The sequence below is a fragment of the Oncorhynchus keta genome, chromosome 17 (assembly GCF_023373465.1).
Source record: "Oncorhynchus keta strain PuntledgeMale-10-30-2019 chromosome 17, Oket_V2, whole genome shotgun sequence".
Taxonomy (NCBI): Eukaryota; Metazoa; Chordata; class Actinopteri; order Salmoniformes; family Salmonidae; genus Oncorhynchus; species Oncorhynchus keta.
In genome coordinates, this window is record NC_068437.1 from 21,142,500 (window position 1) to 21,163,532 (window position 21,033).

The following is a 21,033-nucleotide window of genomic DNA, read 5'->3' on the forward strand; positions in this document are numbered from 1 at the left end:
TTTCAGGCATTTGGAAATCACTCCCAAGGATGAACCAGACTTGTGGAGGTCTACCATTTTTTTTCTGAGGTCTTGGCTGATTTCTTTTGATTTTGATTCTGCCTCATATTCTGGGTTCATTTTTGGCTCTGTCTTTTTGTCAGGACCCGGTTACGAACCCGGGTCTCCGGAGTGAGAAACAGTCACTTAACCAACTGAGCCACGAATAGTCGGCAGAACCCCGAAGATGAGGCAGACACAGCAGTACTTGAGACGGTGTATTTAATGAAGTAAAAAGTGAAGTTCTTCAGGAAAACATGTAACTCCACAACCTCAAAAGGAATCCTACAAGAACAAAGGTAATCCTCCAAGACAAAAAAGGTAAATCCACAAGGTGGAAGGTAAAGCACAAAAAGCCTCAAAAGATACTAAAAAAACAAACAAACAAGAACAAAAAAACAGAATTCCACAAGAGGGTCCACCGTGATCAACAAGAGTTCACAGAATACTAGGGCTGGGTGCTAACATACAAACACAGAGCAAAGAACAGAGGAAAACAAAGGGTTTAAATACAATCAGGGGAAACGAGGCACAGGTGCAAATAATAATGGGGATCAAGGGAAAACAAAAGGTCAAAAGGCACAATGGGGGCATCTAGTGACCAAAAACCGGAACAACCCTGGCCAAATCCTGACAGTAACGTAACAAACTGTGGAAAAAGGCAAGGGGTCTGAATACTTTCCGAATGCACTGTACATGTATATCAGATCTATTGTCCATGCATTTATACTCTGAAAAACAAGAGGTATCTCAGTGAGTCCTATTCATCTCATGAGAAATATGGAAACATTTAATTTTCAAAGAATTGATAATGTGCTTTTGACACAAAAAGAAAAGGTTATCCAGCTGCTGTTGATGAGGAGTCTAAATGTGGATCTCCCTTCTTTGTTGGTCGAGCACACAGACACTGGAGAATTGTCTTGCTTCCCACCTACTGTGTTTTCATCTGTCCTTACATAACACAAAGCCATGGTGCGTTAACGAAGTCTGAGATTTTAGCCTAAACTATGCATCGCTGTAAGATTCTATGATGATCTTTTCACCCCCATCTAAAGTTAATTAGCACCCTCTCATTGGCTCACAGATACAGTGGGCACACAGGGGATTTTGATGGGTTGTGTGCGTGTGTCTGTGTCTATTGCAGGTGCTCAGCTCTTGGTGACCATGGTGACAGTTGCCATTTCTTGAATCTGTTGCAGGATTTCCATTAAAACACGTCTAAGAGCATCAGGGTAGGTAGTCACAATTCACTTCCATCAGTTGAGATAACATTCATGCACATTCAAATACAAACTATGTCAACTTTGGGGAAAAGGTACATGGTTATTTAGTTATCAATCGAACCAAGAAACAAAGCATTCATTTTGTGCCAGAAAATCTATATTTGAAATCTCATGGTAAGAAATTTGGGACTAGATTAGAGTCAAATTGACACTGTGTAAATGTTTCGGACAATAAGTCTCACCTGTAGATGCTCACCGTTGCCCTCCAGGTGTATCCTCAAGAGTTGTCCTCCCACTAAGTGTCCTGATGGTAGAAGAGTGTTAACAGCAGAGGAGTTGGGAAGGAGGGGTTGGGAAGGAGCCTAATGAGGGTGGCTCAGGTAGGGTAAAGTCCCTGTGGGGATCTCTGCTCTGAGTTCATTATAAGGCTGGGATTCAAACCGATCACGCTTTGTCGACGATGCACATTTTAAAGGCAATGTTTCTGCGATTGCGGAGAGCATATTCACAGTAAACACTGCTGGCTCAATAGAAAAAAATGTTTTTTTCAAGCACACGTTAAATTGGATCTACTGGTGATTGGATTACATTTTGGCCTACACAAAAAGGTTGGTCGGAACCGGTCCAGAACAGTTTAAAGTCCCCTAAATAGGGAACTTGAAGTGTAAACCTAATTTTCCAGCGCTATGAATTTAATCCTGGCACTGTCCATAACCACCAAATTTATCAGGAGTTGTGGTTGTGGCGTCTGGGCCCATAGCAAGGTAGGTACAAAATAGGTTTTCTAAACTAACAACTTCCTTGTGCATAATGATTATAACTCACTGTTGACTGGGCTTTGGATGAGCCATATTACTCCTTCGGGCTTGATTCTATCCGTATTGAGGAAGTCCAGTGCTATAGCATGATTGAAATTTAAAGGCAATGTTGACGTATTCGCACAGACTGCACTCACGGTAAACGCTGAATAGGGTAGTTCGGGTCAACTAGCCCCCCTTAAAAAATAATGTTTAACACTGTTATTGCAGAATGAGTGAGCAACTTATTATGTGACTTGTTAAGCACAATTTTACTCCTGAACCTATATAGGCTTGCCATAACAAAGGGGTTGAATACTTATTGACTCAAGATATTTCAGCTATTTATTTCTTATTAATTTGTATAAAAAAAAAAACATAATTCCACTTTGCCATGATGGGGTATTGTGTAGCCCAGTGACAAAAGATCTACATTTAATCCATTTTCAATTCAGGTTGTAACTCAACAAAATGTGGAAAAAGCGTAACTTTGCTTTTTTTGTGTCAGCGATTGGACATTTTGTTTAATGACTACCTCATCTCTGTAACCAACACATACAATTAAGGTCCCTTAGTCGAGCAGTGCATTTCAAACAATAATTCAACCACAAGGACCAGGGAGGTTTTCCATTGCCTCGCAATGAAGGGCACCTATTGGTAAATAAAAAAATAAAAAACAGACATTGAATATTGTTAATTACACTTTGGATGTCATTACAAAGATACAGGTGTCCTTCCTAACTCAGTGGCCGAAGAGGAAGGAAAACACTCAGGGATTTCACCATGAGGCCAATTAGTGACTTTAACAGTTACAGAGTATAATTGTTGTCATAGGAGAAAACTGAAGAGGATCAACAACATTGTAGTTATTCCACAATACTAACATAATTGACGGAGTGAAAAGAAGGAAGCCTGTACAGAATCAAAATATTCCCTATCCTGTTTGCAACAAGGCACTAAAGTAATACAGAAAGTAATGTGGCAAAGCAATGAACTTTTTGTCCTGAATACAAAGGGTTAGGTTTGGGGCAAATCCAATACAACACATTGCTGAGTACCACATTTCATATTTTCAAGCATAGCGGTGCCTGCATCATGTTATGGGTATGCGTGTAATTGTTAAAGGACTTGTGAGTTTTTCAGGATAAAAAAGAAACAGAATGGAGCTAAGCACAGACTAAATCCTTGAGGAAAACCTGGTTCAGTCTACTTTCCACCAGACTTTGGGAGAGAATAACCAAAAAACACAAGGCCAAATGTACACTGGAGTTGCTTCCCAAGAAGACAGTGCATTTTCCTGAGTGGCCAAGTTCAAGTTTTGACTGATCTACTGAAAATATTTGTCTAGCAATGATCAATAACCAATTTGACAGAGCTTGAAGAATTTTGAAAATAATAATCCAGGTGTGGAAAGCTCTTAGGGACGTACCCAGAAAGACTCACATCTGTAATCCCTAGCAAAAGTGCTTCTACAAAGTATTTACTTATGAGTGTGAATACTTATTTAATTTTTAAATTTAATTTGCAATAAATTTGCAAACAATCCAAATAAAAATGTTTTTACTGTGTCATTGTGGAGTAGTGTGTGTCGATGTGGGAGAAAATAGCTATTTAATCAATTTTGAATTCAGGCTGTAACACAGCAAAATGTGGAATAAGTGAAGGGGTATGAATACTTTCTGAAGGCACTGTAGATCTAACTTCAAGTCAAATCAAAGATTTTTGGTTGCGTACACAATTTAGCAGATGTTATAGTGGGTCTGGCAAAATGCTTGTGTAACTAGTTCCTAACAGTGCAGTAAAATGTCAAACAAGTACGCAAATAAAAAATGATTAAAAACTGGAAACAAGTCATCAAGAATGTAGAACAAATCCAAATAACAGCACAAATAATAATGTATCAGTAATCTAAATGCAATCTATGCATATATACACCATCAAGCATTTGTGGGTTCGATTACAGGCTCAAAATGGCTAGAAACAAAGGCCTTTCTTCTAAAACTCGTCAGCCTATTCTTGTTCTGAGAAATGAAGGCTATTCCATGCGAGAAATTGCCAAGAAACTGAAGATCTTGTACCACTTCCTTTACAGAACAGTGTAAACTGGCTCTAACCAGAATAGAAAGAGGAGTGGGAGGCCCCGGTGCACAACTGAGCAAGAGGACAAGTACATTGTAATGTCTAGTTTGAGAAGCAGACACCTCACAGGTCCTCTGTCTGTGTTCTTTTGCCCATCTTAATCTTTTCTTCTTATTAGCCAGTCTGAGATATGGCTTTTTCTTTGCAACTCTGCCTCGAAGGTCATCATCCCGGAGTCGCCTCTTCAACGTTGATGTTGAGACTGGTGGGTTTTTCTTTATTTTGACTGTTTTCTACATTGTAGAATAATAGTGAAGACATCAAAGCAATGAAATAACACATGGAATCATGTAGTAACATGTAACTCCATTGTGTCCTCCTCCCAGAGCGCTAAGAACCTTGGCGTGATCCTGGACAACACCCTGTCGTTCTCAACTAACATCAAGGCGGTGTCCCGTTCCTGTAGGTTCATGCTCTACAACATCCGCAGAGTACGACCCTGCCTCACACAGGAAGCGGCGCAGGTCCTAATCCAGGCACTTGTCATCTCCCGTCTGGATTACTGCAACTCGCTGTTGGCTGGGCTCCCTGCCTGTGCCATTAAACCCCTACAACTCATCCAGAATGCCGCAGCCCGTCTGGTGTTCAACCTTCCCAAGTTCTCTCACGTCACCCCGCTCCTCCGCTCTCTCCACTGGCTTCCAGTTGAAGCTCGCATCCGCTACAAGACCATGGTGCTTGCCTACGGAGCTGTGAGGGGAACGGCACCTCAGTACCTCCAGGCTCTGATCAGGCCCTACACCCAAACAAGGGCACTGCGTTCATCCACCTCTGGCCTGCTCGCCTCCCTACCACTGAGGAAGTACAGTTCCCGCTCAGCCCAGTCAAAACTGTTCGCTGCTCTGGCTCCCCAATGGTGGAACACACTCCCTCACGACGCCAGGACAGCGGAGTCAATCACCACCTTCCGGAGACACCTGAAACCCCACCTCTTTAAGGAATACCTAGGATAGGATAAAGTAATCCTTCTCACCCCCCTTAAAAGATTTAGATGCACTATTGTAAAGTGGCTGTTCCACTGGATGTCATAAGGTGAATGCACCAATTTGTAAGTCGCTCTGGATAAGAGCGTCTGCTAAATGACTTAAATGTAATGTAAATGTAATGTAGTAATCAAAAAAGTGTTAAACAAAACAAAATATATTTTATATTTGAGATTCTTCAAAGTAGTCACCCTTTGCCTTGATGACAGTTTTGCACACTCTTGGCATTCTCTTAACCAGCTTCAGGAGGTAGTCACCTGGAATGCATGCTGGTGACACTGTTTGTGATTTATTTAGAATTCAAGGCACACTTAACCAGCATGGGTACCACAGCATTCTGCAGCGATACGCTATCCCATTTGATTTGCGCTTAGTGGGACTATCATTTGTATTTCAACAGTCCAATGACCCAATACACCTCTCTAGGCTGTGTAAGGACTATTTGACCTAGAAGGAGAGCGATGGAGTGCTGCATCAGATCACTTGGCCTCCACAATCACCCGACCTCAACCCAATTGAGATGGTTTGAGATGTGTTGGACTGCAGAGTGTAGGAAAAGCAACCAACAAGTGCTCAGAATATGTAAGAACTCCTTTAAGACCGTTGGAATAGCATTCCAGGTGAAGCTTGGGAGAGAATGCCAAGAGTGTGCAAAGCTGTCATCAATGCAAAAGGTGGCTACTTTGAAGAATCTAAAATCAAAAATATATTTTTATTTGTGTAACACTTCTTTGGTTACTACATGATTCCATATGTGTTAGTTCATAGTTTTGATCTCTTCACTATTATTCTACAATGTATAAAATAGTACAAATAAAGAAAAACCCTTGAATGAGTAGGTGTGCACAAACCTTTGACTGGTACTGTATATATACATGTAAGTAACTTTTCTAAATTAGGAAATATCAGTTCAACTTACCTCAGAATCATTTAGTTGGAGTGACGTTTTTTTAATAGATGAGACAGATTACATTTTTAGCTGAGCAAGAGCAGTGGCAGTCAGGGAAAGAATTGAAAAAGAAATTGGTGACATAAAGTGGTTTCTGTGAGAATTTTTAGCCCGGTGGGCTAGTAAGCTCACGTTACCCTATGCCGGCTCAATAGGAAATTACTTTTACATTTAAATTGTGCATATGGCATTTTGAAGACATAACCAGCCATGTAGGAAGGTAGCACACCAACTGAAACATTCGTTTTGATCTAAAATGAGTTTGTCTGACCTTTTCTGACCACCCAAAAGGCATCTTTTCCACTATTTGCTTTTTACTTTAGACAAGCCATCCGAGTGTTATGAGAGCAGCAAATATGAATCATTATGTCCGTTCAAACGGAACCTCAATTCAATTTCATCTTATTGATGGAAACGGGATCTAATGTAAATCTAATTGACAAATGGAGGTAATATTCCAGAGTATCATTTCCACTCAGCCCTGAGGTGGTTCACATTTTAGAGAATGTATTTCATAAAACACTGCCAAATGTTATAATGTTAAATGTTCGTTGTACAGTGCATTCGGAAAGCATTCAGACCCCTTGACTGGTTCCACATTTTTTTACATTACAGCCTTATTCTAAAATGGATTCAATAATCCCCCCCCATCAATCTACACACAATACCCCATAATGACAAAGCAAAACAGGTTTTTAGAAATGCTTGCACATTTATTAAAAATAAAAAAATCAGAAATATCACGTCCCCATAAGTATTCAGACCTTTAGTACGTTGTTGAAGCACCTTTGGCAGCGATTACAGTCTTCTTGAGAATGACACCAAAAGCTTGGCACACCTGTATTTGAGGAGTTTCTCCCATTCTTCTCTGCAGATCCTCTCAAGCTCTGTCAGGCTGGATGCACAGCTATTTTCAGGTCTCTCCAGAGATGTTTGATGGGTTTCAAGTCCGGGCTATGACTGGGCCACTCAAGGACATTCAGAGACTTGTCCTGAAGCCACTCCTGCGCTGTCTTGGCTGTGTGCTTAGGGTCGTTGACCTGTTGGAAGGTGAACCTTTGCCCAGTCTGAGGTCCTGAGTGCTCTGGAGCAGGTTTTCATCAAGGATCTCTCTGTACTTTGCTCCGTTCATCTTCCCCTCAATCCTGACTAGTCTCCCAGTCCCTGCCACTGATAAACATCCCCACAGCATGATGCTGCCACCACCACCATGCTTCACCGTAAGAATGGTGCCGGGTTTCCTCCAGATGTGAGGCTTGGCATTCAGGTCAAATAGTTCAATCTTGGTTTCATCAGACCAGAGAATATTGTTTCTATTGGTCTGAGAGTCCTTTAGGTGGCTTTTGGCAAACTCCAAGCGGACTGTCATGTGCCTTTTATTGAGGAGTGGCTTCCATCTGGCCACTCTATCATAAAGGTCTGATTGGTGGAGTGCTGCAGAGGTTGTTGTCCTTCTGGAAGGTTCTCCCATCTCCACAGAGGAACTCTGGAGCTCTGTCAGTGTGACAATTGGGTTCTAGGTCACCTCCCTGACCAAGGCCCTTCCCCCCCAATAGCTCGGTTTGGGCAGGCGGGTGGCCAGCTCTAGGAAGAGTCTTGTGTGTTACAAACTTCTTCCATTTAAGAATGATGGAGGCCACTGTGTTCATGGGGATCTTCAGCATACATTTTTTGTTACCCTTCCCCAGATATATGCTTCGACCCAATCCTGTCTCGAAGCTCTACGGATAATTCCTTTGACCTCATGGCTTGGTTTTTGCTCTGACATGCTCGGCCACCTGTGAAATCTTATATAGACAGGTGTGTGCCTTTGCAAATCATGTCTTATCAATTGAATTTACCACAGGTGGACTCCAATTAAGTTGTAGAAACATAAATGGAAACAGGATGCACCTGAGCTCAATTTCGAGTTCCATAGCAAAGGGTCTGAATACGTGTGTAAATAAGGTATTTCTGTTTTTTTATGATTAATACTTTAGCAAACATTTCTATAAATCTGTTTTCGCTTTCTCATTATATGGTATTGTGTGTAGATTGATGAGCCAAAACATTTATTCTAATCGATTTTAGAACAAGGCTTTAACGTAACAAAATGTGGAACAAGTCAAGGCGTCTGAATACTTTCCGAATGCATTGTATATTACTGTACTCTCCCTTCTCCTTTACTGGGTGGCGCTGTGTTTTTTCTGTATGTATTATTCATGACAAAGTCAGCCATGGGTTATTCTCATTATTTTCATAACATATCAGAAAAGGGGCAAGCCTCCCTGATGGATTACATTGATTGTCATCCTGTATCCATCCCACTCCTGGACTACACTGTCTGAGTGGGTCTTACTGGACTGCCATAGGCTACTTGCACTCACCCGGAACATCGTTGAAAATTCATAGTGGCTCTTCTCACCCCAACGCTGTGTGTGTGTGTGTGTGTGTGTGTGTGTGTGTGTGTGTGTGTGTGTGTGTGTGTGTGTGTGTGTGTGTGTGTGTGTGTGTGTGTGTGTGTGTGTGTGTGTGTGTGTGTGTGTGTGTGTGTGTGTGTGTGTGTGTGCACTGTGAGAGTCTAATGTAAACTGATAGGGTTTCTCTGCATTTCCATCATGGGAAATTAGAGCCCCATTAGGGGTAAATACTCCGTCTCAAACAATTTGCAGCTGATTAAGATGCAATTGGGCCCAGTTTTTCTCTCTTCTTACTGCACCTCTCTCCCTCGCTCTATTTCTGTATCTCTCCCTTCCTCTCCTTCACCTTTATCTCTGAAGGTAGAGAACATGTTCAATCAACTTGTTGATATTCATCTCTCTACTCCTGTAATTGTGTCGCAGTTCAAACTGTGGTTGTGTAGTTTCATGTACAAATTTATGAATCCCTGTAGTGAGCCACAATCCCAATAGACAGATTCTCCAAGATTCCGTGCCATTTTCATTTGATTCTTTCAACATAGGCAAACAGGCCAGAGTAAACACTGTGAGATAATATCTCTCATAGGACAGAACAGATGATAATGGAAATTAGGAGAGAAAACAGACAGATAGTTGTGTGAAAAAAACCAGGAGAGAAAAAGAGGTGACCTTCAAAAGAGCACAGGTCCAAAGGTTGAGTTCTATAGCTAGCTGGTCTCATGCTGTTTCATTAACAGTTCTAGAGTAAGGGAATTTAATACATGTACATGTGAATGTTTTTGACCATAAACACATTTTCAAAGGTTTAAGGGTTTTTTGAAACCACATTTCAGCAAACCAAAGTCTGGTGGTAAAACACAATGTGGTCCAGTCTTCTGTCATTCACTACAGTTATCCAGCTGCTGTAAGAGATTATGCGGGTGTTGAACAGAGAGGCACATGGAGGGTCAGTCGACGTAATACTGTGTGACTAAGGCATACACACCCAGATAGACGTCCTTTAGGCCTACAAAATCACCTTGGGCAGGTTGACGGAAAAGCTATATCAATAATGGGTGTGATTCCCGGGACCACCTGTACATAAAATGTATGCACGCATGACTGTGAGTCGCTAGGAATAAAAGCATCAGCTAAATGGCATATATATACAGTATATACATATAGTATATTATTAAGAGTTGGTGTCCTTTAGAAATGGTCTGATCATTCCCATCTGCCCAGTGTTGTGTTTACGCTTAGGTGGTTGGGTCTATCAGCATGTTGACCAGGCTGTGCATGTTGAGAAACATGTCAGAGTCAGTCTTCGTGGTGCAGGGACAGAGGGAGGCAAGCCTCTCCAGCCTCAGTCAGACCAACTGGGATGCAAACTCTGACAGAAGGTTTCTTCTCAGTTTCCTGACCTGTGGCTAACGAGATTAGTTCTACTCAACATATCAGCGTCCCCACTTATAGCCGTGGAAACACTTGTATCTTATGCAATTGTATATTGACACTAAAACAATCACCTCTAACCTTACACAGTATAGTATGTTTTTTACTAATACAAAGCTGCTCATTTTTGTCTATTCAAAATGACCCCATTTCAAAGGAAACAAGCACTCATTAAGATCAGGTGTGGCCAATTAGTGGGCTCGGGGCCAACACACCTGAACACACTTAACAAGATAGAGGATAGAGTTTTCTTGTGGTTTTTATGTTAAGTTTTCTTAAAGTTCTCTGATCAATTTGAGACATGACTTGAAATAGAACCATGATGAAACCTGTAGAAAAGGTTATGCTGAAGTACTGCAATTAAAACAGAAGACCATTGTCAGAACTATTTGATAACATTCCCAAGTTCAAACCAGTTGGAGAACATTCCTAGAACATTACCAACATTGAAATTAAATGTAACCATATTTGAACTTATAGGAAAACTTTCTGTTAAAGTAATGAAATACACTGTACCAAGAAAGTACCTTTTTTTTGTGAAGTTCTATAAATGTGCTGAGAATGCTCCAAAGTAAATCAACTATCCTGCACCATTCCAAGAAAGTTTTGGGAAGGTTGTATGCAAAATAACCATAGGACAACCCCGCTCTCACCAAGTTCTAAAACACATTCTGTTCTCAGAACGTTATGTGCAGCTGGGATTGCATTGCAGTGCCTGACTATATATCCTTGTTTGAACTGTCCTATATCCAATCAAAGGAGTTAATGACATAGTATTGATTGATAAGTCTCACCCAGGGGTTCTGAGTTAAAACTAATTACCTGTCTTTTGCAATGACATTGTTCACATAAATCTGTAATCTCTCTTTACAACCTGCTCATGTCTCCAATGTCTCTTCCTGGCTGAGGTTTCACACGTCTGATAATTGCCTGTCAATTCAATTCAATTCAAGGGTCTTTATTGGCATGGGAAACATATGTTAACATTGCCAAAGCAAGTGAAGTAGATAAAATACAAAAGTGAAATAAACTGCAATAAATTGCCTGTCTCTCTGTTTGTCTATTTGCCTCTGTCTTTGGGAAATGTAATCACTCACAGGATCTGGCAAGGATCTTTCCATCACTTGTACAGACCTCTCAGTCTATCATCAGGACACATCATAACAAGCTACTGTCATTATAGTGCACTCAATTACATTTAAATGAGATTTCAATTACAGTTTAGATACAAGTATTGCATTTACTCATTGTTACAGGCTAGGGTTAATGGTTAGGGTTCAGCCGGGGTGTGGGCATGAAGCTAGGGTTAGGTTTAGGATTAGAATTAGAATTAGGGTTGAGACTCGGGTTAGAGTGGAACCAGGATGAGATATGAAGCTAGGGTTATGGTTACGTTTCAATCTCAGCGTAAATGTATAAATAGTCCCACTGAGTAGAGTTATTAAGTTGACCTAACTCAAAGTAATAACTACAGTCTAAATACAGTTTTTGTTTATTGCATGAGCCACTAATATCTCCAATAGCTTTCTACTGGTTGATTTGGGTGCATTTGATTACTTCTGTCAGTAACCACAAGTCCATTGGCAAATTGTCTTCATGATAACACCCCCAGCTGGTCTAAACATGACATGGCATGTGGACCAGTCACTTGGCACTTATACACTGAGTATACAAAACATTAAGAACACCTGCTCTTTACATCACATAGACTGACCAGGTGAATCCAGATGAAAAGTGTGATCCCTTATAGATAGTCACTTGTTAAATCCACTTAAATCTGTGTAGATGAAGGGGAGGAGACAGGTTAAAGAATTTAGACTATTGAGATATGGATTGTGTATGTCTGCCATTCAGAGGGTGAATGGGAAAGACGATTTAAGTGCCTTTGAACGGGGTATGGTAGTAAGTGCCAGGCGCACCGGGGTGTGTCAAGAACTGCAACGCTGCTGTGTATTTCACACTCAACAGTGTCCCGTGTGTATCAAGAATGGTCCACCACCCAAAGGACATCTAGCCAACTTGACACAACTGTGGGAAGCATTGGAGTCAACATGGGCCAGCATCCCTGTGGAACGCTTTTGACACCTTGTAGAGTCCATGCCCCGACAAATTGAGGCAGTTCTGAGGGGCAAAAGGTGCAACTCATTATTAAGAAGGTGTTCTTGTTTTGTACGCTCAGTGTATATCACTCACTCAGTTCATCCTCCTCTACTGTAAGATTAAGTATAAAGTATAAAATATACACATTAAAGTGTCAGCTTCTTGGCTTTCCGATTGTGTCGTCATACATACAAGCTGCTGCTCAGAATTACAATTACATTTGAGGTACAAGTATTGCATTAACAAGTATTGCATTTATTCTACTGTACAGTAGAGATGTTGAAAGAGCTTGGAATTTGGTTGACCTCCTCACACTCTGTAGAATGTTATGCCACTGGGGATTGCAGAAATCAGTTTCTCCTAATTGAATGCAATTTAACTAGGAATATGCCCAAGTTTGATTATTGAATAAATCTGGTGTTATATACAGTACAGTTTGGATCAATGCCAGCCACCTTATGAGACGGCACACCTCAACTTAATGAAGTGTCATTAAAAGAAACAGAACTACATGCATCGATTAATACCGAAGTAGCTTGACTTTTCACTTCACATTTAAAATCCAACTTCATACCTCTGTTAGTGGATTCTCCTCTCCATTCAACCTTCATTTCCTAACTTTCCAATCAATCTTTATATGTTGACTCCAATTAAATAAAATGGTTAAAGGTGATTAATTAAAATGACCTTTTTAAGAGATAGGTATAATGGAGGCAGACACAATCGAATGGTTCCAAGTCTGGAGTAGAGAGGGACAATATGCTAAATGACTGGGGCTTTGGACGTAAATTATTACGTTTGATAGACCAAATAATCTGAAGAAGTGCTCTCTCAATAGCCTTATCGAGCAATACCTCATGAGATATACCACTAAAATAATCTTTAGAGCTAGGTTTTGTGCATGCAGAGAGGCATCCATCTACCAGTGCAGTTAAAAGACATCTAATAAGCCCAAGTGAACCATTATGATTACATTATCACAAATTAGGATAATATGCCAACTATACAAGTTTGTTACATTATAACATGTCTTACATCATTCTAAATGATAGACCCTATACAAGGAATTCTATGATTACAAGAGTCCCGTGTGATTGAAGTGGATTGGATCCTAAAACAATTCAAAACAACAGAGGGTGCATTTCAGTAGTGTACTGTAACTAAGTACCTGTCCTTATGATCTGCCTGTTAATCCCCTGTATCATCTAGATTACAGCCACAGCTGTCTAGGGGGCCCTAGCTGACTCCTGCCCTCTGCTCTCCGCACCCAGGGTTTAAGGAGATTTGGTGGCCCTTTAACCCATGGACTCAGTTCTTGGAGAAGAGGGTCACCTAACCTAGACATACTTTCTGCCACAAAGAGATCAGGTTAAAGAGTGGTAGCGAGGTCAAAACAAAGCTATGGCCATGCTGCTTCATTCATGCTAGATGACCTAGGGCTTGGAGGATGTGATCTTTATTATGTATGTAAAGACAGGTATTAAGAAAAGCCACATAGGATGTCTGCCAACAGAGTAATGCTACATTAATGATTTGTATAGGTAAAGGCCCCGACACACTTTTCGGAAACTACGCAAACACAGTGAAGGAGCATCGTTGTCTACAGTTGAAGTCGAAAGTTTACATACACTTCGGTTGGAGTCATTAAAACTCGTTTTTCAACCACTCCACCAAATTCTTGTTAACAAACTATAGTTTTGGCAAGTCGGTAACATCTACTTTGTGCATGACACAAGTCATTTTTCCAACAATTGTTTACAGACAGATTATTTCACTTATAATTCACTGTATCACAATTACAGTGGGTCAGATGTTGATATACACTAAGTTGACTGTGTCTTTAAACAGCTTGGAAAATTCCAGAAAATTATGTCATGGCTTTATAAGTGTCTGATAGGCTAATTGACATCATTTGAGTCAATTGGAGGTGTACCTGTGGATGTATTTCAAGGCCTACCTTCAAACTCAGTGCCTCTTTGCTTGAAATCATGGGAAAATCAAAAGAAATCAGCCAAGACCTCAGAAAACAATTGTAGACCTCCACAAGTCTGGTTCATCCTTGGGAGCAATTTCCAAACGCATTAAGGTACCACGTTCATATGTACAAACAATAGAACGCAAGTAGAAACACCATGGGACCACGCAGCCATCATACAGCTCAGGAAGGAGACGCGTTCTGTCTCCTAGAGATGAATGTACTTTGGTACAAAAAGTGTAAATCAATCCCAGAACAACAGAAAAGGACCTTGTGAAGATGCTGGAGGAAACAGGTACAAAAGTATCTATATCCACAGTAAAACGAGTCCTTTATCGACATAAACTGAAAGGCTGTTCAGCAAGGAAGAAGCCACTGCTCCAAAACCGCCATAAAAATGCCAGACTATGGTTTGCAACTGCACATGGGAACGAAGATCATACTTTTTGGAGAAACGTCGTCTGGTCTGATGAAACAAAAATTGAACGGTAAGGCCATAATGACCATCGTTATGTTTGGAGGAAAAAAGGGGGAGGTTTGCAAGTCAAAGAACACCATCCCAACCATGAAGCATGGGGGTGGCAGCATCATGTTATGGGGGTGCTTTGCTGCAGGAGGAACTGCTGCACTTCATAAAATAGATGGCATCATGAGGCAGGAAATTTATGTGGATATACTGAAGCAACAACTCAAGACATCAGTCAGGAAGTTAAAGCTTGGTCACAAATGGGCCTTCCAAATGGTCAATGACCACAAGCATACTTCCAAAGTTGTGTCAAAATGGCTTAAGGACAACAAAGTCAAGGGATTGGAGTGGCCATCACAAAACTCTGACCTCAATTCTATAGAAAATTTGTGGGCAGAACTGAAAAAGCGTGTACGAGCAAGGAGGCCTACAAACCTGACTCAGTTACACCAGGTCTGTCAGGATGAAGGGGCCAAAATTTACTCAACTTATTGTGGGAAGCTTGTGGAAGGATACCCAAAACGTTTGACCCAGGATAAACAATTTAACGACAATGCTACCAAATACTAATTGAGTGTATGTAAACTTCTGACCCACTGGGAATGTGATGAAAGAAATAAAAGCTGAAATAAATCCTTCTCTATACTATTATTCTGACATTTCACATTCTTAAAATAAAGTATTATTCCTAACTGACCTAAAACAGGGAATTTTTACTAGGATTATATGTCAGGAATTGTGATAAACTGAGTTTAAATGTGTTTGGCTAAGGTGTATGTAAACTTTCGACTTCAACTGTGTATTAAAGTAGTAAAAAGTTAATTATTTCGGAAGTTTACAGTGAATTATAAGTGAAATAATCTGTCTGTAAACAATTGTTGGAAAAATTACTTGTGTCATGCACAAAGTAGATGTCCTAACCGACTTGCCAAAAATATAGTTTGTTAACAAGAAATTGGTGGAGTGGTTGAAAAATGAGTTTTAATGACTCCAACCTAAACTTCCGACTTCAACTGTATGTACTTTTGTGCGGCAAAGATTTTGGAATGGACAGTATATGACTGGACCATTATATTGACCCCCCCTCCGTTTGTTTTGTACACTGCTGCTACTCACTGTTTATTATCTATGCATAGTCACTTCACCCCTACTTACATGTACAACTTACCTGGACTAACCTGTAGCCCTTCACACTGACTCAGTACCGGTGCCCCCTGTATATAGCCTCGTTATTGTTATGTTATTGTGTTACTTTTTATCATTTTTTAAAACTTTAGTTTATTTGGTAAATATTTTCTTAACTCTTCTCGAACTACACTGTTGGTTAAGGGCTTGTAAGTAAGCATTTCATGGTAAGGTCTAGACTTGTATTCGGCGCATGTGACAAATAAAGTTTGTTTTGATGATGCTCCATCACTCTGTTTACGTCGGCTCTTTATGTAGGGTGTGTAGGGCCCTTAAAGAAAGAAACAACAACTATCTTTTGGTATTTATTTCATTAGTCCATTGTTGATATAGCCCCAAAATGTTTTGCATGTCAGCAATCAAGTTTTCACGATATATAACTTTCAAAACACAGAAATACAGCTGGTATTGATGCATTTTGCATCATATGATGCTGCGTCTTGGCAGCTTTATCTCACTTACACGGACTAATGTTTCACCCCGGCACATACCCTCTCTGATTGATCTTTTCAGGGAATACGATAGGATATATCTTCCCAGAAAGACAAAAAAACTACGACAACTGCGTAGTTGAGATGACTTGTGTTTTTATTTGGAGCCAAACAAAGTTAATTCTATGCCGATGGCTCTCTGTCTCCTGTAGATTATAAAAGGACTATGATCACTGCTCATCCAATATCCTCTTCCTGCCGGTCACGACGGAAGATGTGGTGGAGTGGCAAATAACTCCATGTCCATGACTCCAGACACTCAAGCAGCCAAATCCAGTGTTAGTCTGTGTGTGTCTTTGCATTTGTTGCAAAGGGAGAAAGAGAGAGGGTTTATTCAGCATGGGAGAGTCAGAAGCATCCATCTGAGATTTTTTTTAAAGTACAGCTTTCAAAGCCTCTCAGAAATAAAATCAGCAGAGTTGAGCTCAGTACAGATGGGTCTAGTGTAGACAGATGGCTATGGCTTCCATTGGCCCAGGTCTGCACATTCTGATCTCAGATAGAGATTGAGACTAAAATTAAAACAATTATGTTGTGGGTGAGCTACGCAATATTTTCAGAGATAAAGACAGCCATGGAAAAAAATACTTTGGATTGGATCTTTTACTGCATCTTCTATTAAGTCTGTGATTAGTAAGCCTGCTGAGGCCTCCCTGTTCCTAGTGTGCTGTGAGGTCTGTGGGCCAGGGCAGGTGAGGCCTGTCTGTCTGTCTGTCTAGAAGGCTCCAGCTGGCAGCCTGGGGCTGTGGCTATGCTGGTTATTCCCTGAGACCACACCGCCGTTCTCAAGAAGGGACAGGGACTCCAGAGAGCGAGTGCTCTCCGTGTCTGGGCACATGTGGCGCAGCCCTGGGGGAGGGAAGTCCTCGCTCCCCTCCTGACCTTCCCTGCTGGTCGCCGCCAGGGCCGCTGCAGCCGCACACTCCTCTTTGAACAGGCGGTTGTGCTCCTGCTTGAGCTCCTGGTAGCTCTTAGAGAACATGTGGAAGATGGAGGTGGCTGGGAAGGCCATGATGAGAATGCCACTCAGAATGCTGCTCAGCGCAACCACCTGGCCAGGGATGCTGCGTGGCACCATGTCGCCGTAGCCCACTGTCGTCATGGAGATAATGGCCCACCAATAAGAGGCGGGTATGCTGCTGAAGTCCTGGGCTCCGGTCAGCTCGCTCTCGGCCAGGTGAACCAGCGGGGAGAAGAGGGTGACGGCCACACACAGGAAGAGCAGCAGAAGGCCAAACTCTCTGGTGCTCTTCCTCACTGTCAGGCCCAGGGTCTGCAGGCCCAGAGAGTGACGAGCCAGCCTCATCACATACAGGATCCTCAGGGCCCTCAGGATCCGGAGCACCAGGCCCAGTTTGTCCAGGTAGCTGGTCCCCCCGGCCTTCTCATGGTCCAGGGCCGGATCATCCTCATCCACCACCAGGGACACATAGTAGGGTAGGATGGCCATGGCATCGATGACGTTGAGGGGCCCTCGGATGAACTCCAGCTTGCTGCGAGCCTGAATGAAGCGCAGGATCCACTCCAGGGAGAACCAGGCCACGCACACCGTCTCCACGATGAACATATGGCGACACTTCTGAGAACACTCACCCTGTGGCACAGATAGACAGAGAGAGAGAGATTAAGAGATTGGGGAGAGAGGGGGGAGATTTGGACAAACAGAGAGAGGAGTAGGTAGAGAGTGTTGAAGAGGAAGAGAGAGAGAAAGGCACACACAAGGGGAGGGACAGAAATCAGCAGGTTAGATAATCATCTAGGGAGGAATTACATGTGCCTAAATGGAACTTCATTCCTTTTTCATGCACTTTCCTCTCTTCGAGCATTCTGACCTTGAACTTTAGTATGGGGAAATGCATGTGTCAGTCAGCTATTCATTTGGGGTGGAGATCACAGAAATGGGGGTGTGGCAGAGGTGTGTCTACAGATAAGCATATTCTGATCTTGACTTGATTCCCTAATAATTCCACCACCTTTACGTGCAAGGAAACCCTGAAAAAGGTCGAGCAAACCCTGTCGGTTTCAAGTGGAAAAACATCTGCTTTCTTTTCCAGAGAGAAATAACAGCATTCTCCATTCACTGCAATGTATAAATTGATAAGAGCTATTGATAAGCCCTGGTTAAATGAGTAATCCGCTTGAAGAAAGAGATTGCAAATACAATAGTAGTTGTTTTAGATAATTTTTCCTTATGAACACTGGAGACTATTGTGAAACCAGTAATACAGCAGAAAACTGAAAAGCATATCAACATGACACATATTTCTGCCCCTTTCCCAAGTGAAGTACAAAATGTGGTTTTAATGTGGGCATTGTTGCGCCAAATGTAACCTTTGTGCACTCTTGAATGTTCTAATTATATACCCTGACATTCTGTTTCCTACTATTTGTATCATGCTAAATATTATTAGCCTCTATCAGTAGCAACTGTGAGTAATAAACACACATTTAACTGCCAATTTAGTGTTAGTTCCCATTCAGTTGGTAACCTACATTTAGTATCATTCCATTCAATGTTTCATTTAGCTTAATTTGCTTCCCTGTAAATTCTGTCACAGCCATGTGTTGTTGCTGAGGATCACTAGTAATAGTGGATAATATTTTAATGCAATAAAACCTACGAAGCAGAAACAAGAACTGCACTTCCCTATCTTCAGGCTATGCTCAAACCCTACACCCTAACCCGAGTACTGAGTACACCTCTGGTCTCTTGGCCCTCCCACCCCTATGGGAGGGCAGTTCCTGCTCAGCCCAGTACAAGCTCTTGTCTGTTCTGGCACCCCAACGGTGGAACCAGCTTCCCCCTGAAGCTTGGACTGCAGAGTCCCTGGCCATCTTCCGAAAACATCTGAAACCCTAACTCTTTGAAGAGCTACCCTCCCCCACCTCCAAAAAAAGAAGCCTTTCGTGAACTAACACTCGTACTTCACTTTTTTCCCCTTTACTAGCTCTGACCTTGTTGATTGCTACTTTATTGAGGAAAAATTTACTTACTATGACTGTGATATGTGGTTGTCCCACCTAGCTAGCTTAAGATGAGTGCACTGTAAGTCGCTCTAGATAAGAGCTTTTTCTAAATGGAAAAATTATATTAAATCATTATGGAGCGCAAACCAAACTGTTATTACAGTTTGAACCTGACGCATGGTGCAATACTTGGTGGTTGTCATTACACAGTTCCATGATCAGTGCGGGCAATAGGGTATATGCAGTGCATTCAGAAAGTATTCAGACCCCTTTACCTTTTCCACAGCATTTTCCACGTTACAGCCTTATTCTAAAATTTAAAAGAAAATCCCTCATCAATCTATACACAATGACGAAGCAAAAACAGGTTTTTAGAAAAATTTGAAATATAATTTACATAAGTATTCTGATCCTTTACTCAGTACTTTGTTGAAGCACCTTTGGCAGCAATTACAGCCTCGAGTCTTCTTGGGTATGACGCTACAAGATTGGCACACCTGTATTTGGGGAGGATTTCACATTATTTTCTGCAGATCCTCTCAAGCTCTGTCAGGTTGGATGGGGAGTGTTGCTGTACATCTATTTGAAGGTCTCTACAGAGATGTTTGATCGGGTTCAAGTCCGGGCTCTGGCTGGGCCACTCAAGGACATACAGAGACTTGTCCCGAAGCCACTCCTGCATTTCGTTGGCCCTGTGCTTAGGGTCATGGAAACAGGATGCACTGAGCTCAATTTTGAGTCTCATAGCAAAGGGTCTGAATACTTATGTAAATAAGGTATTTTTTAAAACATATTTGTTTACTGTTTTCGCTTTTATTATGGGGATTTTTGTGTAGATTGATGAGGAAAACTAGTAATTTAATCCATTTTAGGCTGTAACGTAACAAAATGTGGTAAAAGGGAAGGGGTCTGAATACTTTCCAAATGCACTGTATTTATACTATTGTACACTATGCTCCCTATTATAATTCAATGTACAGTCCATCATAACCATGGGTTGAAGAATGATTAAAAAAAAGTCCTAGAAGTCATAACTGGGCCCCTAGTAATGAATAAATCCTCAGCTAACACCTACTCTGCATGCTACTAGCTAAGTGGGACACAATCAATTCATTACGCAGGATCAAAGATTAATTCAACACACTGGGCATGACCCCAAAAAAGCCAGAATCCCCTTTAACCGCCTTAAGAGGGGCAGGTAATTAAACACTCATAGACCAAATGGAAAGAAACTGCCACCAGCTATATCCACTGATCACACACACACACACACACACACACACACACACACACACACACACACACACACACACACACACACACACACACACACACACACACACACACACACACACACACACACACACACACGCCTCATTCCTCACTTTCACCTGTCCCTGCCTCTCCCATCAGCCCTCTCATCCCTCACTCCCTCCCTGGCTGGCTTCTATCCCTCTTCCTCTCTTCCTACCCATCTCTCTCCCACCATCCCTCTCACACACACACATTCTCTGTTTTATCCCTCACACAAACACTTGTTTTCTCACCCTCATTTTTCACCTCCCTCCCCTACTTTCTCTCCTTCTCACACATCCCTCCCCCTAATCTCTTTCCCTCTCTCTCTCGCTCTCTCAGAGCGGGAGTCATTGTTATCTTTCTGTGTGTACTTCGTGCCTTCTTCAGTCAGTACAGTGGTGGTAGAGTTGGCTGTAGGGTTATTAGCCTCAATGTAGAGAGGTTACTCACTGTCCCTCCAGCTCCTACAGGCGATCATGCACTTGGCCACTGGAGGGGAGATTTGTACTTCTCTCAGTAGGACTTTTACCTTTCCTAAGCCAAAGGGATCTGGGAATCTTTCCCAACTAATGGATATTTAATCTCTACTCCTC

General features: G+C 41.7%; 1 protein-coding gene across 1 annotated transcript in view; it reads right to left on the reverse strand.

Moving 5' to 3' along the window:
* Positions 1 to 15,319: 15,319 nt before the first annotated feature.
* kcng4a (potassium voltage-gated channel, subfamily G, member 4a) overlaps positions 15,320 to 21,033 on the reverse strand; it is a 57,860-nt gene continuing 52,146 nt past the window's right edge. The window contains exon 3 of the mRNA XM_035790932.2: positions 15,320 to 17,771. Coding sequence (XP_035646825.1) covers positions 16,893 to 17,771 — 879 coding nt within the window. The 3' untranslated portion in view covers positions 15,320 to 16,892. The remainder of the gene's footprint in view (positions 17,772 to 21,033) is intronic.